General features: G+C 33.3%; 1 protein-coding gene across 1 annotated transcript; it reads right to left on the reverse strand.

Moving 5' to 3' along the window:
• Positions 1-235: 235 nt before the first annotated feature.
• Positions 236-21324, reverse strand: LOC132713577 (adenosine deaminase domain-containing protein 1-like). Its single transcript, XM_060696214.1, has 13 exons — positions 21221-21324; positions 18069-18197; positions 17425-17656; positions 12342-12430; positions 10627-10757; positions 9224-9344; positions 8501-8645; positions 7911-8040; positions 7405-7566; positions 4963-5072; positions 4376-4561; positions 3743-3971; positions 236-2347 (listed from the first exon to the last, which is right to left on the reverse strand). Exons 2-13 carry the CDS (start codon positions 18189-18191, stop codon positions 2092-2094), a joined length of 1914 nt encoding a protein of 637 aa, XP_060552197.1. The 5' UTR covers positions 18192-18197; positions 21221-21324; the 3' UTR covers positions 236-2091.
• Between the last annotated feature and the right edge of the window lie 751 nt (positions 21325-22075).

Consider the following 22075-nt stretch of genomic DNA (forward strand, 5'->3'; position numbering starts at 1 on the left):
GAGAACATCAGGCGCCCCTTTCTGTATAATCAAAGACAATTTGTCCTTGCAACCAATGTAAATATTTACTTAGACCTGAACAATACTGAGGTCATACTAGTATAGGAAACATGGGTGTGACCCAAAATAGGCTCGAACCCATAACCATTAGGTTGAGAGACAGACATAACATTAGTTTACATACAGTGGTTATAATCTTCAACTGAAATGTGACAAAAGAACAACAAAAGTAATGTTCATTTTAATTTTTTTACTGAAACTGATCTGATGAACTATTGTTAACAATTTATAAATGAAATAAAAAAACTAAACATGATTGTAGTAATGAATAAAGACAAAAAGTATAAACAGTTTAAAAATTTTAACGAGAATGCCATCATAGCACTAACTTGCTCCCCTGCATGGACATTAGTTTAGCACATGTTGTGGACAATGGCTGGTTCAACAAAGAGACCTGTATCTCCTGGTAAACATTTGTTAGAAATCAAATCAAAAAGAAAATCATATTGCTATTGCACAGAAAATAACCAATTTCTGAACAATATATAATTTTGCTTTAAATCAAATCTGGAACGAAACTTATATTGTGCAAAAATAATACAAGAGTAAGGATATAAGATTGTCACAGAAGATCACCACTCACTGGTCAGATGTACTAACAAAATAATAAAAGCATCAAGGATAATTACTTTACACAACTGTATCAAGTTAGGTTGTTAAAGACTTCAGTTTCTCATAGTCTGATTCTAAACTTTCCTCTAGACTGAATTTAAAGGATGTAAGTACAGTTGACATGTGATAAAACTGGTTAACCCTTTCCCTTACCAAATTGTCCTGCTTTGAATCAAGACCTGTCCTTTACCAGTCTGCGAGATTGCATTACATTAACAAGAGCTGTCAGTCTGTCAGTAGGACAGCGTGCATGACTATTCTCAATGTTTGAGTAAAAAGGCACATTTTTCTATCAAAATCTGTTAGAGTTATTGGTCTTGGAAAGTAAGCTCCTGTTATGCTTTCAAATCAGTGTGTGAAGTTCCAATCCATTCCCTTCAGTAGTTTTGGAAATACCTAAGTGATGCTGACATTGAAGCCTAGATGAGTACAACAGCTCTCCTTAAAGCTGAGCTAATAATAAAACCAAAGCACCCAAAGGTTTGAAACCTAGTAATACCTTTAACTATACAAACTTGTAGAGCTCTATCCTCATGGCATAGACCAGTCATACACATTATAATTGCTAGATCTAAAATTGTTAACTTATGCATGAAAACCTCTCACATTTACAACAGATAGTTCAATATCCAAAGCAGGGCAATTCTATAATATAAATGAAGAATGGTGAGTGGGGGAAAATATCTATATTGGTGCATCTCCAGCTACAGATAATGAAAAAGAACTTAATGCTGATAATATCATATATCTTTTTTGCTTATAAAATATGATTTTGCGATGAAAAATATTAATGCTCTACTGGAGGTTAACTTCAAACACGAATAATAATATATATGAATTCATGACTGACTGTGACATAAATCTTTACACTTCGTTGTTTTCAAATTAAAGATATAAGTCAGTCAATTAGAAGCTGAAGTTTGACATAAATTTTTACATTTTAGCCAATTAACCAGTTACATAATAACACACTGATTGTTTTCATACTAGAAACAATTCATACAAAAAGGGGAATAACTCAGTACAAAAATATGCTATAGTTCAAGGTCTTGTTAAGTTGTCAAATATTTTAACCATGAAGATGTGTGAAATGTTAAGTTTTTACTTTTTTAAACAGTTTATAAGAAATAAAATTGCAAGCAAAACTTAAACAGTTTTGAACTTATGTCAATAATAGAATGAAAAGGCATAGTGCCCCTATTCCAAAAATAGTGTACATGTATGTTCTTAAAAAAAGAAGAAACAAAATGAGAAATATAGCACAAATGATAGTAAACTCTATCAATGTTTTTCAAACTTTCTTATTGCAACAAATTCAGATCCCATACAAATGGGTATCAACAAAATATAATATTTTCTCCATCAAAATCTTACTGTCCTAATATCATTGGACTAGAATATCTTCTTTTTTTCAAAATTTCACTTATCGAACAAACTGATCTCTTTAGGCATTTGAATCCAGTGACCAAGACCAATTTTGTGGGTAAAAAGTCGAAATTTTTGTTTAACCTCCAGGTAATCACTTGCCATAGATTTAGCCTGTATATAAGTGGGGGCCAAACACATGTCTCTATTCTTCAGAACTTTTCCAATGTCTCGGAATCGGAACAGGAAAGCTGCCTTACAAAGTCTGCTTGCACATGGTCCTTGATTCTTTGTGCTCCTAAATGGTGATCTAGAGAAAAAAATTAAAGGTAGAATATGACTTAGACCCACAGTGATACATATTTCTGTAATTGACCTAACCTGTTTTCAGTTTGGAACAGTCCAATATTTTGTTGAAGATGGTTTCACCATTAAAATACAAAAATATTGTTCATACTGGTATTGTCCAATCTCATTGTCCGTATAAAGCATATCAAATTATGTTTTCCAATTCTCCATAAATTTTACTCTATATTAATTTACATGATAAGACATTGATTTTCACACCTTTGTGGATAATTTTTATAATACAGATGGAATGCAAATCTTGATTGCTAAAAAATGATGCAAATACCAGTATATTAACAAGAGCTGTCCGTAAGACAGCGCGCTCGACTTTTTTATTGCTTGCCAATAAAAAAAGTTTTTGCAGTAAAAGGCAATACAAGAATCTCTGTATTTTTAAAGTGAACAATGGCCATGAGCATTAAGATATTTAGTGAAGAATTATTTTACTGAATTGTGTGATACCCTTGAACACTGCAGCAAAGTTTGAAGGCCTTAATTTTTAAAACAAATCCTTGACAGAGTTACCTTCTCTTGCGTACAGATGGGGGTAATGATGTGAAATAGCATTAAAAGTTTCAAAGCAATATCTCAAAGGGTTAAGGCAATAAGTGGATTTTACCCATATTCAATGTATTTTCTAAGTCAAAAAGGGGCATAATTCTGTCAAAAACCTTGACAGAGTTATGTCCTCTTGTCTGTTGATGAAGGTCGTGATGGTAAACAAGTATGGTCAGTTTCAAAGCAATACCTCCAATGGTTTTGAAATAAAGTGAGGTGGTACAAAAAACTTAACCAAGCTCAATACACTTTCTAAGTCAAAAAAGGGCCATAATTCTGTCAAAAACCTTGACAGAGTTATTGTACTCTTGTCTGTAGATGGAGGTTATGATGGTGAACAAGTATGGTAAGTTTCAAAGCCATACTTGTAATACTTCTGAAATAAAGTGGGGTGGTACGAAAAACTTAACCAAGGTGTGACGCCAACGCCGACGCCGACGCCGGGGCGAGTAGGATAGCTCCCCTTTTCATAGAAAAGTCGAGCTAAAAACAAACCAATGTAATTTGATGACACAGTAAGTCACCAGGCATTGCAGAGCTAATCTGTTTTTAGCTGCCAAGACAAGTCAGTAGGGAGCAATTGTAAATAGGTTAAGGATACCAATGACACCAAAGGTTGGCAATAGGACAGAATGAGTTTTAAGCATTTACTACTAAAATACATTCTACAAATCAACAGTCAGAATGTTATAATAGTCTGTTTGGAACACAGGAATGTGCAGACCGGCCAGGCTCTTTACTGTTGGTATATGCCTGTCATTAGATAAAGATTTTATTTATATCTACATAAAATACTTGCCCGTCAATAGTTTTCCCAGAATAACCATCTGTAATTTCTGGGGTATCATCTCCTTGGCACCAATTCATACTGTATTTTGTGTGTGCACCATCCTTCTCTTCTATATGAAGGTTTGTAGTGGTCAGGAATGGGTGATGTATAATGTAAGGTTCAGGTAGATATTTGTTCAAAATGTCGTACAGACGGCAGCACACGGCACGTGACAAATGCCCGTGGTGATATTCTCTTCCTGAATATTGTCAAATTAATAGATTATGTTATAAATTCATTAGATCAGGTGAGATATGTTGTCATTACAATTTTTATTTATTGATACAAATTGAATTGTTGGAAGCATTTGAGAGATATTGAAGTCTATTGTTATTCATTACAGTTTAACTGATGGAGTCCAACAAAAAGTGCAACAAAATAACCGTTTACCCAAAATCAGCCGGAACCATGTGATTATCATTTGCCACCAATATAGAGCCATTCAGTCTGACCAGGCTCTATACTGTTGGTAGCAATTTTTTTTAATTTTCATACTGAAAACCCTTAAACTCTGAATCAAGAATACTAAACTGATAGAAGAGTTCCATTACAAAAAATCAGCTGATTACAGTACGGGTAAATTGAGCATTTACTTGTTCTCACCTAGAACAATGGAATCAATATAGACAGGCTTCATAAAGACGCTAAAAAGCGCCCCCTGTACACCAAGTACATTCCACTGTAAGAGTTTATCACTACACGACATAACAAGAAGATCATCAGCTCCCTCCTGTAAGTTATCAAGGTCCTGTACAGCCGCTTGGTCCTCTTCTACACATTCCACCAGACCTACATGAACAAACATAACAAGTTCAAGCCCAAAATATGATTTTAACCTTTTATTAAATGCTGCTTAGTCAGGAAAATTGTAAACACCATTGACAATCACCTTTTATTCATACACTTTGCAAAAAGATACAATTGTTAAACCAAAAGATTAAAAAGTTTGTTAATAAATTGAATTGTCTGTCTATGCCTTAAATTAGGCAAAAGAGAAACATATAAAACATATCTCCAAAAGTTACCAAGAAACATATACCAATGAAGAAAAAATGGAATTCCTTATTTACAAAAAAAAACAACAACACAACAACAACAACTATTGGTCAATTTAAAATAAAGAAGTAACACCTGTATCAAAAAGAATAGTAATAAGTATTAAGTGACAAAGGTATACAAAATTCTCATACCATCTTCATTTTTAACCGAGAACCAGCCTGGTAAATCATCATTGAATGCTGGGAAATGGGAACCATCCTCCACCATATCCTCTTGTTCAGGTGTCAATGGATCACATTTACTGGAAAAAAAAGATCAATATTTCCCTGGCATATGTCTTTAAAATTACAAATTGTTCCTCAAAGCATTTATAATCTTTGTTTTGTTGATTAAAAAGAAGTGAGACTGTGACATTAAAGGAGGAAATATATTTTGCATGCAGTTTATCAATTAAGTGCTGGTGGCCCACTGGTGACTATATATAAGACCTGCCACAAGCATGCAGTATTGTCAAGTTGCATGGATGTGCAAACTAGACTACTAGTATTTAACTAACTTACACTACTAATGGACTATTTTAAAATTCCAAGCTGGACAAGTCCATTTTACAAATTCAGCAGCATATTAGTTGAACTAAATGTTGTTGTACAAACAGTAATAATCAAATTAATATTAAAACTAAAATTGCAATGCCAAGTGGTATTAATGATCAGAGGGCTCTGTATGTAAATTATGAGGGCAATAATTGACGTAATTGTGCACTGTATGTATGTAATGTGAGCAAGAAACAGATATAATTGTGCACTGTATGTATGTTATGTGAGCAAGAAACATATATAATTGTGCACTGTATGTATGTTATGTGAGCAAGAAACAGATATAATAGTGCACTGTATGTATGTTATGTGAGCAAGAAACAGATATAATTGTGCACTGTATGTATGTTATGTGAGCAAGAAACAGATATAATAGTGCACTGTATGTATGTTATGTGAGCAAAAAACAGATATAATTGTGCACTGTATGTATGTTATGTATCAAGAAACAGATATAATAGTGCGCTGTATGTATGTTATGTGAGCAAGAAACAGATATAATTGTGCACTGTATGTATGTTATGTGAGCAAGAAACAGATATAATTGTGCACTGTATGTATGTTATGTGAGCAAGAAACAGATATAATTGTGCACTGTATGTATGTTATGTGAGCAAGAAACAGATATATTAGTGCACTGTATGTATGTTATGTGAGCAAGAAACAGATATAATTGTGCACTGTATGTATGTTATGTGAGCAAGAAACATATATAATTGTGCACTGTATGTTATGTTATGTGAGCAAGAAACAGATATAATAGTGCACTGTATGTATGTTATGTGAGCAAGAAACAGATATAATTGTGCACTGTATGTATGTTATGTGAGCAAGAAACAGATATAATAGTGCACTGTATGTATGTTATGTGAGCAAGAAACAGATATAATTGTGCACTGTATGTATGTTATGTATCAAGAAACATATATAATAGTGCACTGTATGTATGTTATGTGAGCAAGAAACAGATATAATTGTGCACTGTATGTATGTTATGTGAGCAAGAAACAGATATAATTGTGCACTGTATGTATGCTATGTGAGCAAGAAACAGATATAATTGTGCACTGTATGTATGTTATGTGAGCAAGAAAAAGATATATTAGTGCACTGTATGTATGTTATGTGAGCAAGAAACAGATATAATTGTGCACTGTATGTATGTTATGTGAGCAAGAAACAGATATAATAGTGCACTGTATGTATGTTATGTGAGCAAGAAACAGATATAATTGTGCACTCTATGTATGTTATGTGAGCAAGAAACAGATATAATAGTGCACTGTATGTATGCTATGTGAGCAAGAAACAGATATAATTGTGCACTGTATGTATGTTATGTGAGCAAGAAACAGATATAATTGTGCACTGTATGTATGCTATGTGAGCAAGAAACAGATATAATTGTGCACTGTATGTATGTTATGTGAGCAAGAAACAGATATATTAGTGCACTGTATGTATGTTATGTGAGCAAGAAACAGATATAATTGTGCACTGTATGTATGTTATGTGAGCAAGAAACAGATATAATAGTGCACTGTATGTATGTTATGTGAGCAAGAAACAGATATAATTGTGCACTGTATGTATGTTATGTGAGCAAGAAACAGATATAATTGTGCACTGTATGTATGTTATGTGAGCAAGAAACAGATATAATAGTGCACTGTATGTAAGTTATAAGGGCAAGAAACAGGCATAATAATGCACTGACTGTAAGCTATGAGGGCACACAACAATCATAACAGTGCACTTTATGTATGTAATGAGGGCAATGCACTGTATAAAAGTTGACACCAACAACTGACATAATAGCATACTAGCTGTATGTAAGCTATGAGGGCAAACAACAGCTTCAATTACAACAAATAATTGCATGCAAAATTAAAAAATTCAGCATTTAATTAATGGCATGTAACATATGAGTTTCTAAATGTTAACATGATGGTCTATAACTATGAGAGCACTATAATGAAAACAATAATAATGATGCAACAAATGAGGGCTCAAATTATTCTAAAAATAGATTCTTACATATCAAGGCACTCTCTGTAGTCACCTGGTGGTGGCTGGCTCAGGTACAGATGTAGCGTAATATGTTGTTTTAACTGTAGCATACCTGGTGTATCACTATCCTCAAATATTGATAATACCTGTGCTCCATCAAAATAACTCTTTATCTCTTTGTGGAAGTACCTGAGTAGCAAAAAATGTCATTTTACAATATGTGTAATATATCTTATGTTTCTAACCATTTTGCATGTAACAATCGTTTTTGTTATTATAAGTTCGAAAAATTTTTTTAAGGGAAGAGGTTTTTAAAAAGCAAGCTATACTACAGTATAAAGGTTATTTTTGTTGATAATGTTGATCAAAGTGAGCCATTAATTTAGATCAAATAATAAGATTTGAAAAAAAACAGCAAAAAAAACCCCAACAAATATTACTGAGGTCAAGATTTAACACATTATAACTGTAACAGTACAGGTTTCAGAAAAAATATCTAGAAATACTGAGATCCAGTATATGTATTGCCTTACTTTAAAAGAGATCTTCTAGCTATGGCTACAGCATAACTGTCAATCACAGATCGGCCATCAGTTGTGATGTTATCACACGATAAACATGTATTGCCCGTCCCAAACGCAACAATTTCTCCTTTATCATTCACTGAAACATGTAATATGAAATAGTTTCAAAAGCCTCGATAATGAAGAATTTTTCTATGTTCAAAACGGGCCATAATTCTGTAAAAATTCATGTAAAAGTTACACAGTGACCTTCTCTCAAATAAGTGTGTGAAGTTTTAACCCATTTCATTCAGTACATGTAGTTGCAAAAATTGTACCCAAGTGTGATGCTGATGTCAACGCCAGGATGAGTACAATAGCTCTTCCTATTGTTCAAATATATAAGCTAAGAATCATATGTAAAAGGTATTGGTTACGTTAAGAGAGTAAAACGACAACTGTCAGACATCATTTACATAGGAATCCTGACCAAATGGGTAAAACAAACAATACATGTAAGTATCTTGATCTACAAAAACACTTCTCAAAATCTAGTAAATTTTCCTTTTTCAGATCCAAAAATGATCGATTCTTTTTTAAAACAATCTAAAACATTTTACCTCCTCTTTTTACAATAAAGGCAGCAAATGAGTGTTTAGCTGTGACTATATCTGGACAATCACGACACTTTGAGATCAGTTCCTCCAGTTTCTTGTAGCATGCTTTCGCCATTTCATCCTCTAGAGTATCCTTCTTGTTGTACAACTGTTATATTGTTACACATACCAAAGTTAGCATCAAATGTAGGAACCAGAAATTATAGCAGTAAAATACATGTTAGTCATGTATTATACAATGCTTTAGTTATTTAATTATTAATTTTGTCAAAATCAAATGTTTACTTCTCAAAAGTTACATTTCCCCCTAATCCTATGAAAAATTCAAATTTGTAACAGAAAGATGCAATTACAAATAAAAAAGATTTTCACGCAACATGTGATTCAAACACACAACTATCAGCTTACAAAGTAAATAAGAAAATGCTCTAAACCTTACCAGACAACCGGTTCCCTGCCCTGACACATTTGATAGAAGCAATCATGGTAAGTGTGCACTGATATTAAACACTATCATACCTAATCATGTATGACAAAGATTCTGACAATTAGCCATCCATGCTATTGTTTACAAGCTTTTATTTATAACCCAAGTTCTAGTTAATCATCACACTTCTTTGTAACATGCAGTTTGATATAATTTGGCATTTGTGAAAATTTAGACAATGCCCTGTAAAACAGCCAATAGAAGAGTTAAGTTATAAAGACTACTAGCATTGACTTCACCTGTTGAGACATTTCCAGGGTTTCTATAGCCTCCAGTAAAGCAGACTGTCGGGCTTCACGCTTTGTTTTACCTACACTCTCGCTGATAACCCTCCCACCAATTATCACTTTAGCTGTAAATCTGTAAATAAAATGAAGCATCATTATATAACTTAATATCTTTATATGTGACATCAGTAAAGAGCCAGGCCTTATGATTTAGGGCACAACTTCTATTTTAAAAATCTGTGTATCCTCACAATGATATGTATAGCCCTTTGCTACTTATACATTTGTATATAGTGTAGACTGTGTGCCTACATAATTATTATATAAACCAGTCTGACAAGACTCAATATATTGATGGCTCTATGAATCAAACAGTCCATCTGAAAATCAAAAGATCGTAATATCAAAATACAACAAGAGCTGTCTGTAAGACAGTATGATTGACTATTATAAGTACATGTTCTTGCCTGGAAGTAGAGATTATGGTCACTTATAAGTATACAAAGTTTTATAAGCAAAGGGTAGAGAAAATAAGTGGGGTTGTACGAAAAACTTAACCAAAATTGTGATGCTGAAGTTCTGGTGAGTAGGACAGAGCATATTAATAAAACAGTCGAGCTAAAAATAAAGTAAAATAGTATAGATTCTGGTCAGACTACACAGATGTGCAGACTAGCTTGACTTTGTACTGGTGGCAATTAGGCTTCACTTTCAATTCCAGCAGGTTATGGATTAAATCCCTGTAAGACACAATCGTGGTACCTGCTCCAATGTAGGACAGGATAAATGATATCTTATACCACATGAACTTTTGGAATTTGAGTTTTTTTTTTTTAGTTGTTTCAACATCAAATATTCAGGTGAAATGCAAGGAGTATACTATAGATCTGTATCAGGCGGCATAGTCATAGATGTATATTTTAGCCTGGCTCTGTTCTAGCGACATAGTTCAGTAATTATAGCTACAGCCTCTAAATGAAGTTAAACATAATGATAAGTAATATTTCTTTTGCCATACAAACCTTTTTTTTTCTTGGAATGCAAAAATAAAAGCAGTTTCATTTTCATAAAATCGTTTTAAAAGTTTTCTTCATGCTTAATTAACTATCACCATATTATTTTGTGACTAAATATGAAATCTCACACTCTTAATGAAACAATGTTTGTTTTATTTCATTTTTTTTTCTTTGAAGAACATGGGTGGCAAAATCAATTGTCCGATTTGCCCAGATTGTCCCACAAACAAGTAGAGTTTGACCAGCATATACTTTATGAATAAAATACTGACAAGTTAAGAAATAAATCAGATAAAATTGACAAGTGAGTCAAAATCATAATTTGCCGGCCCTAAAGAAGCAGTTAAACATTCAATCTAGGTTAATTTTGACATTACTCAATTAACCAGGTAAACTTACCCGAATGGACCAAGAGCATCAGGAACATCAACAGAGCCAGGCTTCCTCATCATTTTACAATAATCCTGGAATATTTTTTCGGGACTAATCTTCTGAGGAGGAGGTTCATATTCCCCAGTTTGATCGCCTGCCTGTATAACAGAAACATGAAGCAGACGCAGTCACGATTTGAGCCGCATCACGACAAAACCAACATAGTGCGTTTGCAACCAGCATGAATCCAGACCAGCCTGCGCATCCACACAGTCTGATCAGGATCCATGCTGTTCGCTATCAGTTTCTCTACTTGTAATAGTTGATAAGCGAACAGCATGGATCCTGATCAGACTGCGCAGGCTGGTCTGGATCCATGCTGGTCGCAAACGCACTATGTTGGTTTTGTCATGACGAGGCTCATTTTATTGACGTTGAAATTCTAGATATCAAAAGTTGATTGTTTTGACGGGAACAGTCTGACACTGTAAAGGTCACATAATCATAACCTTAGTGCAGTAAGGGGCTAACTCCTTTTAAATTTCAAATCAAGTTAACTCATTACTGCACCGAGTAAACTCGTTCCTGCATTAAGGTGGCAATATGCAACGTTTCAATGTTATTTCTGGAAGAAAAACCAAACATGCTTGTCCATTCCAGATGCAAGCAGACACATGGCTAAAACATCAATAGTGCAATTTAACCAATAACATTAACACACTACTGCATAATCACTACTATGTGTTGGAAACACCCTTTGAAAAACAGGTATGTCTTGCCTTACAGCCTTTACAAAGCCCTTTTTAGATTTTCAAAATGTAGCAAAATCCAAAAATCTTTATTTTGACAATCAGACAGCAGTAGTAATTACAATATGCATTGTAGTTTTATTTCAAAATGACTTAATTTTCAATTTTCCCAATATCTGCCTGAATGTTCACAAGCAAATCAGTCAGTTTAATTTTCTAAATTTGTTTGGTTTCCAGTGATTTTAACACAAGTTTGGTCACAGTTCTGCATTAAGTCCATCTGGTGAACCAGATTTCCTCAATAACTGACCAGTACTTATGAACTTCGCCACAAGTGACTAACTAGTCCCACATGATTTCTGAATGAGCGGTGAGATTCAAATGACCATTAGAATCTATGTCAAAGATAAATTATTGTCACAGAGAACTTTAACCTTGCTTAAGGATAAAACCAGAAACCCCCAGGATTAAAAATCCCGCGCTCTCCCTACTGAGCTAGTTGATTGACAGATTTTCTAAATATACCTGACAAAAATTCAGACATGAAATAAGTACAATAATCAAATATTTTTAAGAAAGTGTGTATAAAACAAAATCATGTATTGTACAAGTAGATATTTAGTTATATCCAACTTGTGAAAAGAGTTTAACTGAATTTTCAAAGTATTACTGTATATAAAGGGGGGAAACAAACAACAATGATCTAACAGAAATCACATGACCTATATTTGAGCCGCTTCACGACAAAACCAACATAATGGGTTTGCGACCAGCATGGATCCAGACCAGCCCGCATCCCCACAGTCTAATCAGGATCCATGCTGTTTCTCATCAGTTTCTCTACTTAATATAGGGTTTGTAAGGGAACAGCATGGATCTTGATCAGACTGCGCTTATGTGCAGGCTGGTCTGGATCCATGCTGGTCGCAAACCCATTATGTTGGTTTTGTCATGTCGCGGCTCATTTGAAGAAGACTTGGTACAATTACATACCTTGTAGGCTTGACTTGGTTTTGATGGCTCTGAAGTACGACTATACAACACTGCTGTTTCAGAACTCCCTGGAGCACCATATGGAGACTCTGTGAAAGAATTTAAACAGCGTGAGACTAAAACAAGAGGGTCATGATGGCCCTGAGGTCGCTCACCTGTATATAGCCCCCCCCACACCCATAAGAAGATGTTTCATGCTAAACATCTAAGCTCTAGCTCATTGGGCTTTTTAAAAGAAGATTTTTTAAAGTTTTTACTATACACATATAGTTAAAAACAATGAAACCCCGGGGTGGGCCAGTTTTGACCCCAGGGCTTTTATTTAAACAAACTTTGTAGACACTTACTAGAAGATGTTTCATGCTTAATATCTAAACTCTAGATATTTGGGTTTTTTCAAAGAAGATTTTAAAATTTTGATATACACATATAAGGAAAATCAATGACCCCGGGGCGGGGCCAATTTTGACCCCAGGGCTTATATTTGAACAAGTTTTGTAGACACTCACTAGAAGATGTTTCATGCTTAATATCTAAACTCTAGCTATTTGGGTTTTTTCAAAGAAGATTTTTTAAGTCTTTGCTATACACATATAAGGAAAATCAATGACCCCCGGGGCGGGGCCAATTTTGACCCCAGGGCTTTTATTTGAACAAACTTGGTAGACACCTATTAGAACATGTTTAATGCTAAATATCTTAGCTCTAGCTCTTTGAGTTCTTTAAAAGAAGATTTTTAAGTTTTTACTATATGCATATAGGGAAAATCAATGACCCCCTGGGGCGGGGCCAATTTTGACCCCAGGGCTTTTATCTTAACAAAGTTGGTAGACACCTATAAGAAGATGTTTCATGCTAAACATCTAAGCTCTAGCTCATTGGGCTTTTTGAAAGAAGATTTTTTAAGTCTTTACTATACACATATAGTTAAAAACAATGACACCCCTGGGGCGGGGCCAGTTTTGACCCCAGGGCTTTTATTTGAACAAACTTTGTAGTCACTTACTAGAAGATGTTTCATGCTTAATATCTAAACTCTAGCTATTTGGGTTTTTTCAAAGAAGATTTTAAGTTTTTGCTATACACATATAAGGAAAATCAATGACCCCGGGACGGGGCCAATTTTGACCCCAGGTCTTTTATTTGAACAAACTTTGTAGACACTCACTAGAAGATGTTTCATGCTTAATATCTAAACTCTAGCTATTTGGGTTCTTTAAAAGAAGATTTTTAAGTTTTTACTATATGCATATAGGGAAAATCAATGACCCCCTCGGACGGGGCCAATTTTGACCCCAGGGCTTTTATTTGAACAAACTTGGTAGACACTCACTAGAAGGTTTCATGCCAAATATCTAAGCTCTAGCTGTTGGGTTTTTTTTAAAAGAAGATATTTAAAGTTTTTTCTTTTGGTTGCCATGGCAACCAGAGTTCTGCATGGAATCATATTCTTTGAACAATTTTTAAAGGTGACCACCAAAGGAACATTCCTGTGAAGTTTGGATGAAATTGGCCTAGTGGTTTATGAGGAGATGTCATTTAAAGTAAAAGTTTACGGACGCTGGACGAAAAGCGATCACAAAAGCTCACCCTGTCACTTTGTGACAGGTGAGCTAAAAAGTATTGAAGCACCCAACTAAATACTGGATTCCAATATATACTGGACAAGGCACATAAATCAGAAAATGCTAAAATCTTAACTTTTCACCTGCTGCAAATGCACTTCAAGAAATCTAATTCTTCTCTTCTCTTCACACCAATTCATATACGATAATGAATGAAAAATAAAAACTGTAAGAAACAGCGAAAATAGCAATATTTTTCTATTTTGTCATTATGATGTCTGTATTATGATCCATATTTTTACATTATGAATGATTGTGATAGTTTACATCACAATAAGTATTTTTAAAATAGATATTTCATATTTTATATCAAAATCTTTGTTTCTAAATGTAGATTTCAAATATAATAGTTTTATTTTGGTAACTTTAAAATAGTTACAATTTTACTTAAAAATAGTGTTTTTCACTTCAGTTTTATTTTTACATAAGCTTTCTAACAAAGACTTGTTAAAGTAACTTTATATCATGCTTTAAAGTCAAGCTACAATAAGTGACAATTAGCACTTAAACAAACAAGTCTTGATAAGCAGTCAGCTTACTCCTTTCTTTTTCCATCCTTATCTAAATGCCTAAATATATGGTTAAACAAAAATAGTAACTTTTGCAGGAAATCATCCTAATGTTTCCTTCTTAGGACATTTTATACATTAATGTTTATTTGCATATGGTTTAACAGAGTTGAACAAAACTTCCAGCTTCAACTGTCCCAGTATCATTCGAAAATTGGACATTGAAGAATAAACTGGATTTTTAACTAATAAAGTGTTAACTCTGTTATTCCAGGTATGTACTTTTATTATATTTTATAATTCATTAAAGTTTATAAAATCTATTCTAAATATGTAAATTGATATTATTTGTTAGGTACTATGTAATAGTAATATTATAATTATTTGAATTGTTAAAATGGTACCTCTTATGCAAAGTGAGTTAATCTATAAAGCTAATTTCCCCATATTTGTTAATCAAAAGATCAAACTATTGTTAATTCAAATATTGTATTGATTTCTTATAATGATTTATTTTATAATGTTGTAAAATGTTATTTATGTAATCATTCCAAAATTGGACGTTGAAGTAATAAACTGGATTTTTAATATATAAAGTGTTAACTCTGTTATTCCAGGGTTTCGTCATAAAGGACTTAAACACAGTCTGCCCATGAATAATTAATAAAAAAGGCCAACTGTCGTAGGATCATAAAATTCTGGTGGAGTACGATCCTTTCCCTATGACAACGCCAAGTTCATGTAAGAGACCAGTCCTCAGAAACCTTGAGAGTCGACGTCAGAAGACCCCAGAAAGATATTCCCAAACACCAAGGAAATCTCGCACTGGGAAGAGCAAAAAGACGCAGACTTTAACAGATAACCAGGCAACACTTAGAGAAGAGACAATAGAGACTGCTGATTCCATTGACATTCAAGCAGAAGAAATTCCTGTACTTCTTACCAAACAAACACCTATGATGGCATCTGGAATGAATGTTAAAATTGTGACATTTCAAGGTCAGCCAGGTTCCAAGGGTGAAACATGGTTGAAGGAATACACTTCTATATGTAAAGTCCTCTACAATTTCAATGATGAGAAGGTAAAGTTGACCTTTCCATTCCACCTTACCGGACAAGCCCAAGCATGGTACCAATCTTTACCAGATGAAACAAAGGACAATAAGGATAACCTTGTTGAAGCCTTCAAAAAGCGATTTGATGGTAGTGATGGTGGATATACCTTAAATGCTGTGAGACAAGAACCAAATGAAACAGTATGTGATTACACAACCAGATTTTACAATTTGACTAATGACAAAAACATGCCAGATTCATGGCTTATTTCGAAGTATGTGGACGGTTTAACCCCATCAATTAAGAGAATTGTCAAACCACAAGAACTGTTATCTTTGGATATTGCCAGAAGAGCCGCTATAAGGGCTGAACAATCAGAATTAGACACTGTTCAAGTTTCAGTTGTAAGTGAAAATTCACAATCAAGTGCTATTGAGGCTAAATTGGACACTCTCATTAAACTGATGACTCACCAATCAACTGTGAACCAGTCCAGGCAAGAACCAGTTCAGTACCATCAGGATCCACCCCAGACCTGGAGCAGGAGGAGGCAGAACCGAGACTATCATTCACAACAAGGTAGGAATATGAATAATATTTCTCGCAAGGTTAATAGTCATTTTTGTAAAATCTGCTCAAAAACAGGTCATTTTGAACAACATTGTCCAGAAATAGAAAGTTTTAAATCTTTTCAGGAAGCACGCAAGCCCTCTAATCAAAATCAATAGGGATTCGCGCCTGTTCATAGACAATCATCTGTGAATAGGCATAAAGGGAATGTAGTTCTAAATCAGAATATTAAAGAGAAAAACAAGACTGATTTTACAAAACAAACAACAAAAACTTTCAAAAAGAAATTAAACAACAAAACAGAAACAAAACCTATTTCTTTAATAGAACCTCTTCACAAAAATACTTATTGTGATGTAAACTATCACAATCATTCATAATGTAAAAATATGGATCATAATATCTGCGACTATTGGTACTGCTCCAACACTGTAGTGATTTAAATCCATTTTAACATGAATGTACTACTTTTTTAACTGAATAGTTACAATGGTAGTAGCAGCAATGATGACTTGTATATACCACACATGTAGCTTGACTACGCTCTATCTTGTTAGACATATTTTAACCATGATACATAATTTAATATTACCTTATCAAACTGAACAAAAACTTAATATTAAATAATATTCTCATTGTGTTACCTTCCGAGCAAAAAACAAATCAACATTCAAACAAAATCTGTAACTACATATACTTCTTTTACTGTTACATTATCTTTAATCGTTACAATGCAAGCAAAAATATTAGCTTGTCTATGTCACGAATATGACGCAAGGCCAATCTGTATAATTATGTGTTCTTCTGACACAGCCTAAACTATCCATGAACAATACTGGAAATAAAATTCTACATCCCACATTTTGTAGAATAAAAAGTTTATAATCCATAATGAAAGAGCAATCCAAAATATCCAAATATTTTTATTCAAAACATAGCAATAAATGACACATACTGCAAGAATGTTAACTTTCTAAGCACTGCACTTCTACTCAATGAGAGCTATCTACCTACAAGGTTTTTTGTTGATACCTCTTTTAGTTTCAGAGTTACATTCTGAAGAGAGAAGCGGACAGACAGACGGATGGACAAAGCTGTGACTATATGCTCTCCCTTTGGGGAGCATAAAATCCTGTATTGATTCTATATTTTATATCATAATAATGAATCATGATTTTTATATTAAATGAACTGTGTCTTTAATAACATATCTTAAAGCCAATTTTTTATTGTTCTAATTAGCAACCCCCAGGGGCATTAAATGTAAACCCCAGGGGTGTTAAATGGAAACCCCAGGGGCAATAGATGGAAACATAACAGTACCTTCACCATGATCCTCAAATGTCTCTATCTCAAGTATTATTTTAAACGCCTTTTTAGCTGAATCTGTTTTTGCTTCCTTTTTGGTCTTTCCTTTCCCTTGTGGGTAACTAATGCCATCAACTGTACATTCCATTGCAAACTTGTCAACTAGTGAGTAGTTTTTAACAGGTACTTCTTTAAAAGAAATAGTCAATCTCTGCATGGCACAAAATTCAGTCAATGCACTAATTGGCTGGAACAAAAATAAAAAAAAGAATTGAACTATAGAACACATTCAATATGAGAAAAGCCTATTTTAAGCTTTGGTGGGATAAAGGGCTTTAACTCTTCTGTTAGAAAATATTTTTTTAGCTATATCAGGCTCTGCATTTTCAACTAGAAACTTGTCAACACTTTTAATTCTTTAAATAGGAATATTTTTTGGGTACAAATACATTATTTTGCATACAAATTTATCATTAACAGAAGTGAAAGCCTTGCCTAGTTTGTTGTTCTCCTTTCTGTAATCATGTTGTTATTTTTATTGTCAGAAGTCATGTATATGTAGCAAACCATTTATCTCAAACTCTGCATAAACCAAATTATCTAAATATAATCTATATACATGTACATGTAATCTAAAAATTCATAAAATTTTATAATACCTGCTTTTCACCACTTGTAAATGCATCAATAAGTTCTTGTGGCACATCTTTTGGCGCAGCATTTGTTGCTACTGGATTGTCTGCTGGTCTTGCAGTCAACCCAGGGATATATTTCTGTGCCATTTTTCTCTATAAATAATACAAAGTAAGCTTGTCTCAGTAGGGAGAAATAACATTTACAGCATTTGCATTTTCATAAAGTGCTAGATGTGGCAAGTATTGTTGATATTTTTACAATTTGTTACTTATAATAAAGCTACATATAATACTGTTGGTCTTACTTTATTGATCAAATAAAATTGTAACAGGGTGAGAAAAATACACGGCCTGACCAAGACTCAAACCCTGGACATGTTGAAATACAGTACATGTTTTACCGTCTGAGCTATCTGGCAAGGTAAACATTATCTGACCTACAGCTGTCATTGATACAGTGCAAAGCATATTGACGATACATTGATATCGGCTGACAAATAACGGCAATACACTGATATAACAATAATTTAAAAACACTCTTATTTTCTTGCATATAATACTTTTTGATACCTGTTTAAATGATTTTAGCAAAATAAATGTTCTGTTCTTGCAATTATGTTGTGTCCTGTTTCTAAAGGACTTTTGCATGATTTGTTTTCTGACTATATTGACTATATTTTGTCATCACTGCTATGAAATGTTTCCATTATGTAACAAAAGCTTAGTGTTAGATATGGCTACCTGCTTTTGTATATGATTTTAGTGAATTTTCATAATTTATAGGTTTATATTATTAATCAAAATAATCGTTTTTTTTTTTCAACAGTGTATCAACTACTGATCAACAGGAAAATATCAACGATACATTGATATTGTCTCTATCGATGACAGCTCTAATCTAATCTAATTAGCGAACAGTTCGATACCATGACATAACCCTCTAAATTGAAAATCATCCTCTAATTTCTTAATGCTACAGAGCAATGTGAATTAAACTCTGAGCTATATGTAGTAATGGTCCCATGTTGGGCGCAAATGTCAAAGGTTGAGAAAAATGTTACGGGACTCAAACTAGAGACCCTAAGTCTAAGAAAACAGTTCTGCAGACTGCATGAGCTATACGGCTGCTTGCACATTTTCTCCCATAAATAATGAACAGTTCTAAACCATGATAAGATTAACTTGAGAAGTTGGAGTTACAAGGAGAAAAACATGTATTACAGTCAAGTATCTGTGAAGAATAAAAGAATGTAATAAATAAGCAAAGTGTACAAGTATACTAGCCATTTACTTGTATTATCATAATTAAGAATATGTTTAAAGTCAAAGAGTATATAAACTTTTGCCTGCTATTGGTAACTGTAGTCCAACTAATTGTACTATGCGATGAAATATTGTGGTATTTTGTGCATGGGCAATATTATTCTTGCAAATATTGTCCCTTTACTTGGGCACATCAATTTATTTTGACTAGAGGCAACAGGTCCTAGTCATGTGACCTGTGTAGATCAAGACCAGCCATCTGATCAATCACCATAGCCTGTACAGTTCAATCAGTAAATATGTATTGAAAATTTCCCTTTAAAGGGGCAGGGGACATATTCGAATGATGGCCCTGGTCAAATTTTTTAATAACTCAGACATGGTGTTTTGAAGGTACTGATAACTTCTGATATTTCTCTGTCATTGTAATTCTTTCTTGTTTGTGTGTAGGAAATGAGAAGTATTTTTGGGTTTTTACCCGAAACTAAGCATTTTGGTAGCTTTGTTTGTATTTCTGACTCTCCGAATGGAGGTGAAAAAGTTAAAAATCAAGCTTTGACAGTTGGCGCCAAACAAGTAAGAAATTTCAGATAAATTTTGTGAAAAATCTAAACGTATGACAGACACTTTATTGGTCATTTCTGAAAATGCCATAGCTTGCACTGCGTGATACTGATATTTTTAAAGGAATCGGGCGAAATCTGGAGTATGCTGCACCTTCATGAAGATTGCCCATATTGGTATATTTTAGGTGTGATTTTGGCTGGGTGGGGGTAAATATAAATTGCTGTCAGTCATTTTTTGAAGGAGCAATGCATGCAAACTAAAATTTTTATTCAATGTATGTCATTTATCATTGAATAATGCTGTGCAACTGGTTATCTGCCTGTGAAACAGATTTTGAAATATTTGGAATACACCAATAAACACTTTCCCCAACTAGCAGACGACAGGCTATTCTTATCAGTAGGTTTTCGAGTAAAGATAACCGGTTGCGTATCTCTCTGTATAAATCGTATGTAAAATGGTCTGACATATGGTAGGTTTAACAGTTAATTTAAATACTTTGGTGACAAAAAATATGTAAAATTATATACTGTGGCAAAGCTAAGATCCCAAGCTTTCCATTGATGTAATAATTTTTAAAATCAGACATTTAATCACCACAAACAAGCGGTTTAAAAATGGCTTAATTTGTATTGTTTTAGCGTAAGAGATATCGATTTTACTCGAAGATAAGGGAAACAACTCGTATTTTTTCACTCGATATACCTCGGTTATTTACGTAGTTCATATGAAAAGTGTTTATGGGTGTATTGTGTTTCTGGTCACACTGAAATACATTTTTTTTCATTTTTAGGTCCCCTAATAAAAAGGTGAATGGTTTTGATGGACAAGTCAAAAGATATTTAGTGTGTTAACTAGCTGTATGAAAAATATATTCTCTAGTCAGCTGCATTAAGTTATTAAATGCTTGCTGGTTTATTTATTATAAACATGCTACAATAACTTGTAGCTTTTTTATCATAATATTCTTTCCCTAATAAAACGTCGGCAGTCAAAATGGGGATGGGGATTTGATATTGATATATAGCTTGGTGTCTTATCTCTAAGTACTCTGTTTGGTTCATTTTAATTATTTATCACTAAAATCTTCTGCATGCTCAGTTTGAATTTTCTAATAATATATCAAATATTTAAAATAAAATAGGTGACTAGTTAGTGGACGAGTTGACTAAGGGGCGAATTGACTCAAAATCTACAAATTTAAATCACCATCAATCTGGAAGGGAATCAGTTGAAAATACGTTTGATCAAACAAGAAGGATCAATTAAATTGAATTTCATTACTTCAACAAATGTTTTTATCAAGAAAAAAGTTTAATTACAAATTATTTAAAAAATGTACTTACTTTCACTTTGCACGGACGTGGGAAATATTTGATTATTTAACTAGATTTATAGAGAATATATTCTCTATTCTAATCGAGCAAAAATTAGCTTTAAAAAATATTTTTACTTTATTTACACATGCCATGCGTGTTAATTAAACATTGAGCTAAAATGAATTTTGAAAGACCATGATCTGATCTTATTTAATAAGAAATGACTGAGCACTCGTAAATTAAAGTTTTCAAAAAGTGTGAATTTTCACCAAAATCACATACGAGGCTAAATAACGTGTCTTTGTTAATGTAATTCCATGGCTTCAGGATGGTTTAGACATTTGCATTGAGTATTCTTTCATTTAACAAAGTGACTGAGCGCCTCTGACCTTATATAATTAGTTAGTATCACCTGTAGTTTACTTGACCCCTTCTTGTCATAAAAACATAGACCTACTGTATATAGGTTTTCAAGATTAAACTAAATTGCACGAATTCAATTAGATCTTGTGATATCGGGTTTCAATTCGTTTACACAACAGTGCGTAAGCCTGTCCTGGTAAACCTATTAATTGCACGAATTCAATTAGATCTTGTAATATCGGGTTTCAATTCGTTTACACAACAGTGCGTAAGCCTGTCCTGGTAAACCTATTAATTAAATAAGTAAATTTTAATGTAGTTATATATGTATGTTAGTTTGATTAATTCGAATTAGCCGACATATTTATATATTAGCATTCAATCATTGTGACATTTCTTATTTTATTATATTAATTAACAAGGTACTTCATGCGTATGAATTGGAGATAAACTTTTTCTTCTTCTTTTCTTTTCTTCTTTCTTAATGTAACCCATTTTTAATAATAATAATAATAATAA

The sequence above is a fragment of the Ruditapes philippinarum genome, unplaced genomic scaffold, assembly GCF_026571515.1.
Source record: "Ruditapes philippinarum isolate M1 unplaced genomic scaffold, ASM2657151v2 ctg4826_1_1_1_1, whole genome shotgun sequence".
Lineage (NCBI taxonomy): Eukaryota > Metazoa > Mollusca > Bivalvia > Venerida > Veneridae > Ruditapes > Ruditapes philippinarum.

Bases quoted from the DNA above. Each gene is read 5' to 3' on its own strand.
- LOC132713577 (XM_060696214.1), bottom strand. From the start codon at position 18,191: ATGGCACAGAAATATATCCCTGGGTTGACTGCAAGACCAGCAGACAAT. The intron at 7,567-7,910 runs GTAAGGCAATAC...TTTGCTACTCAG, and splicing joins GCTAGAAGATCTCTTTTAAA to GTACTTCCACAAAGAGATAA. The intron at 2,348-3,742 runs GCAAGTATTTTA...TTTTTTCTCTAG, and splicing joins TCTGGGAAAACTATTGACGG to ATCACCATTTAGGAGCACAA.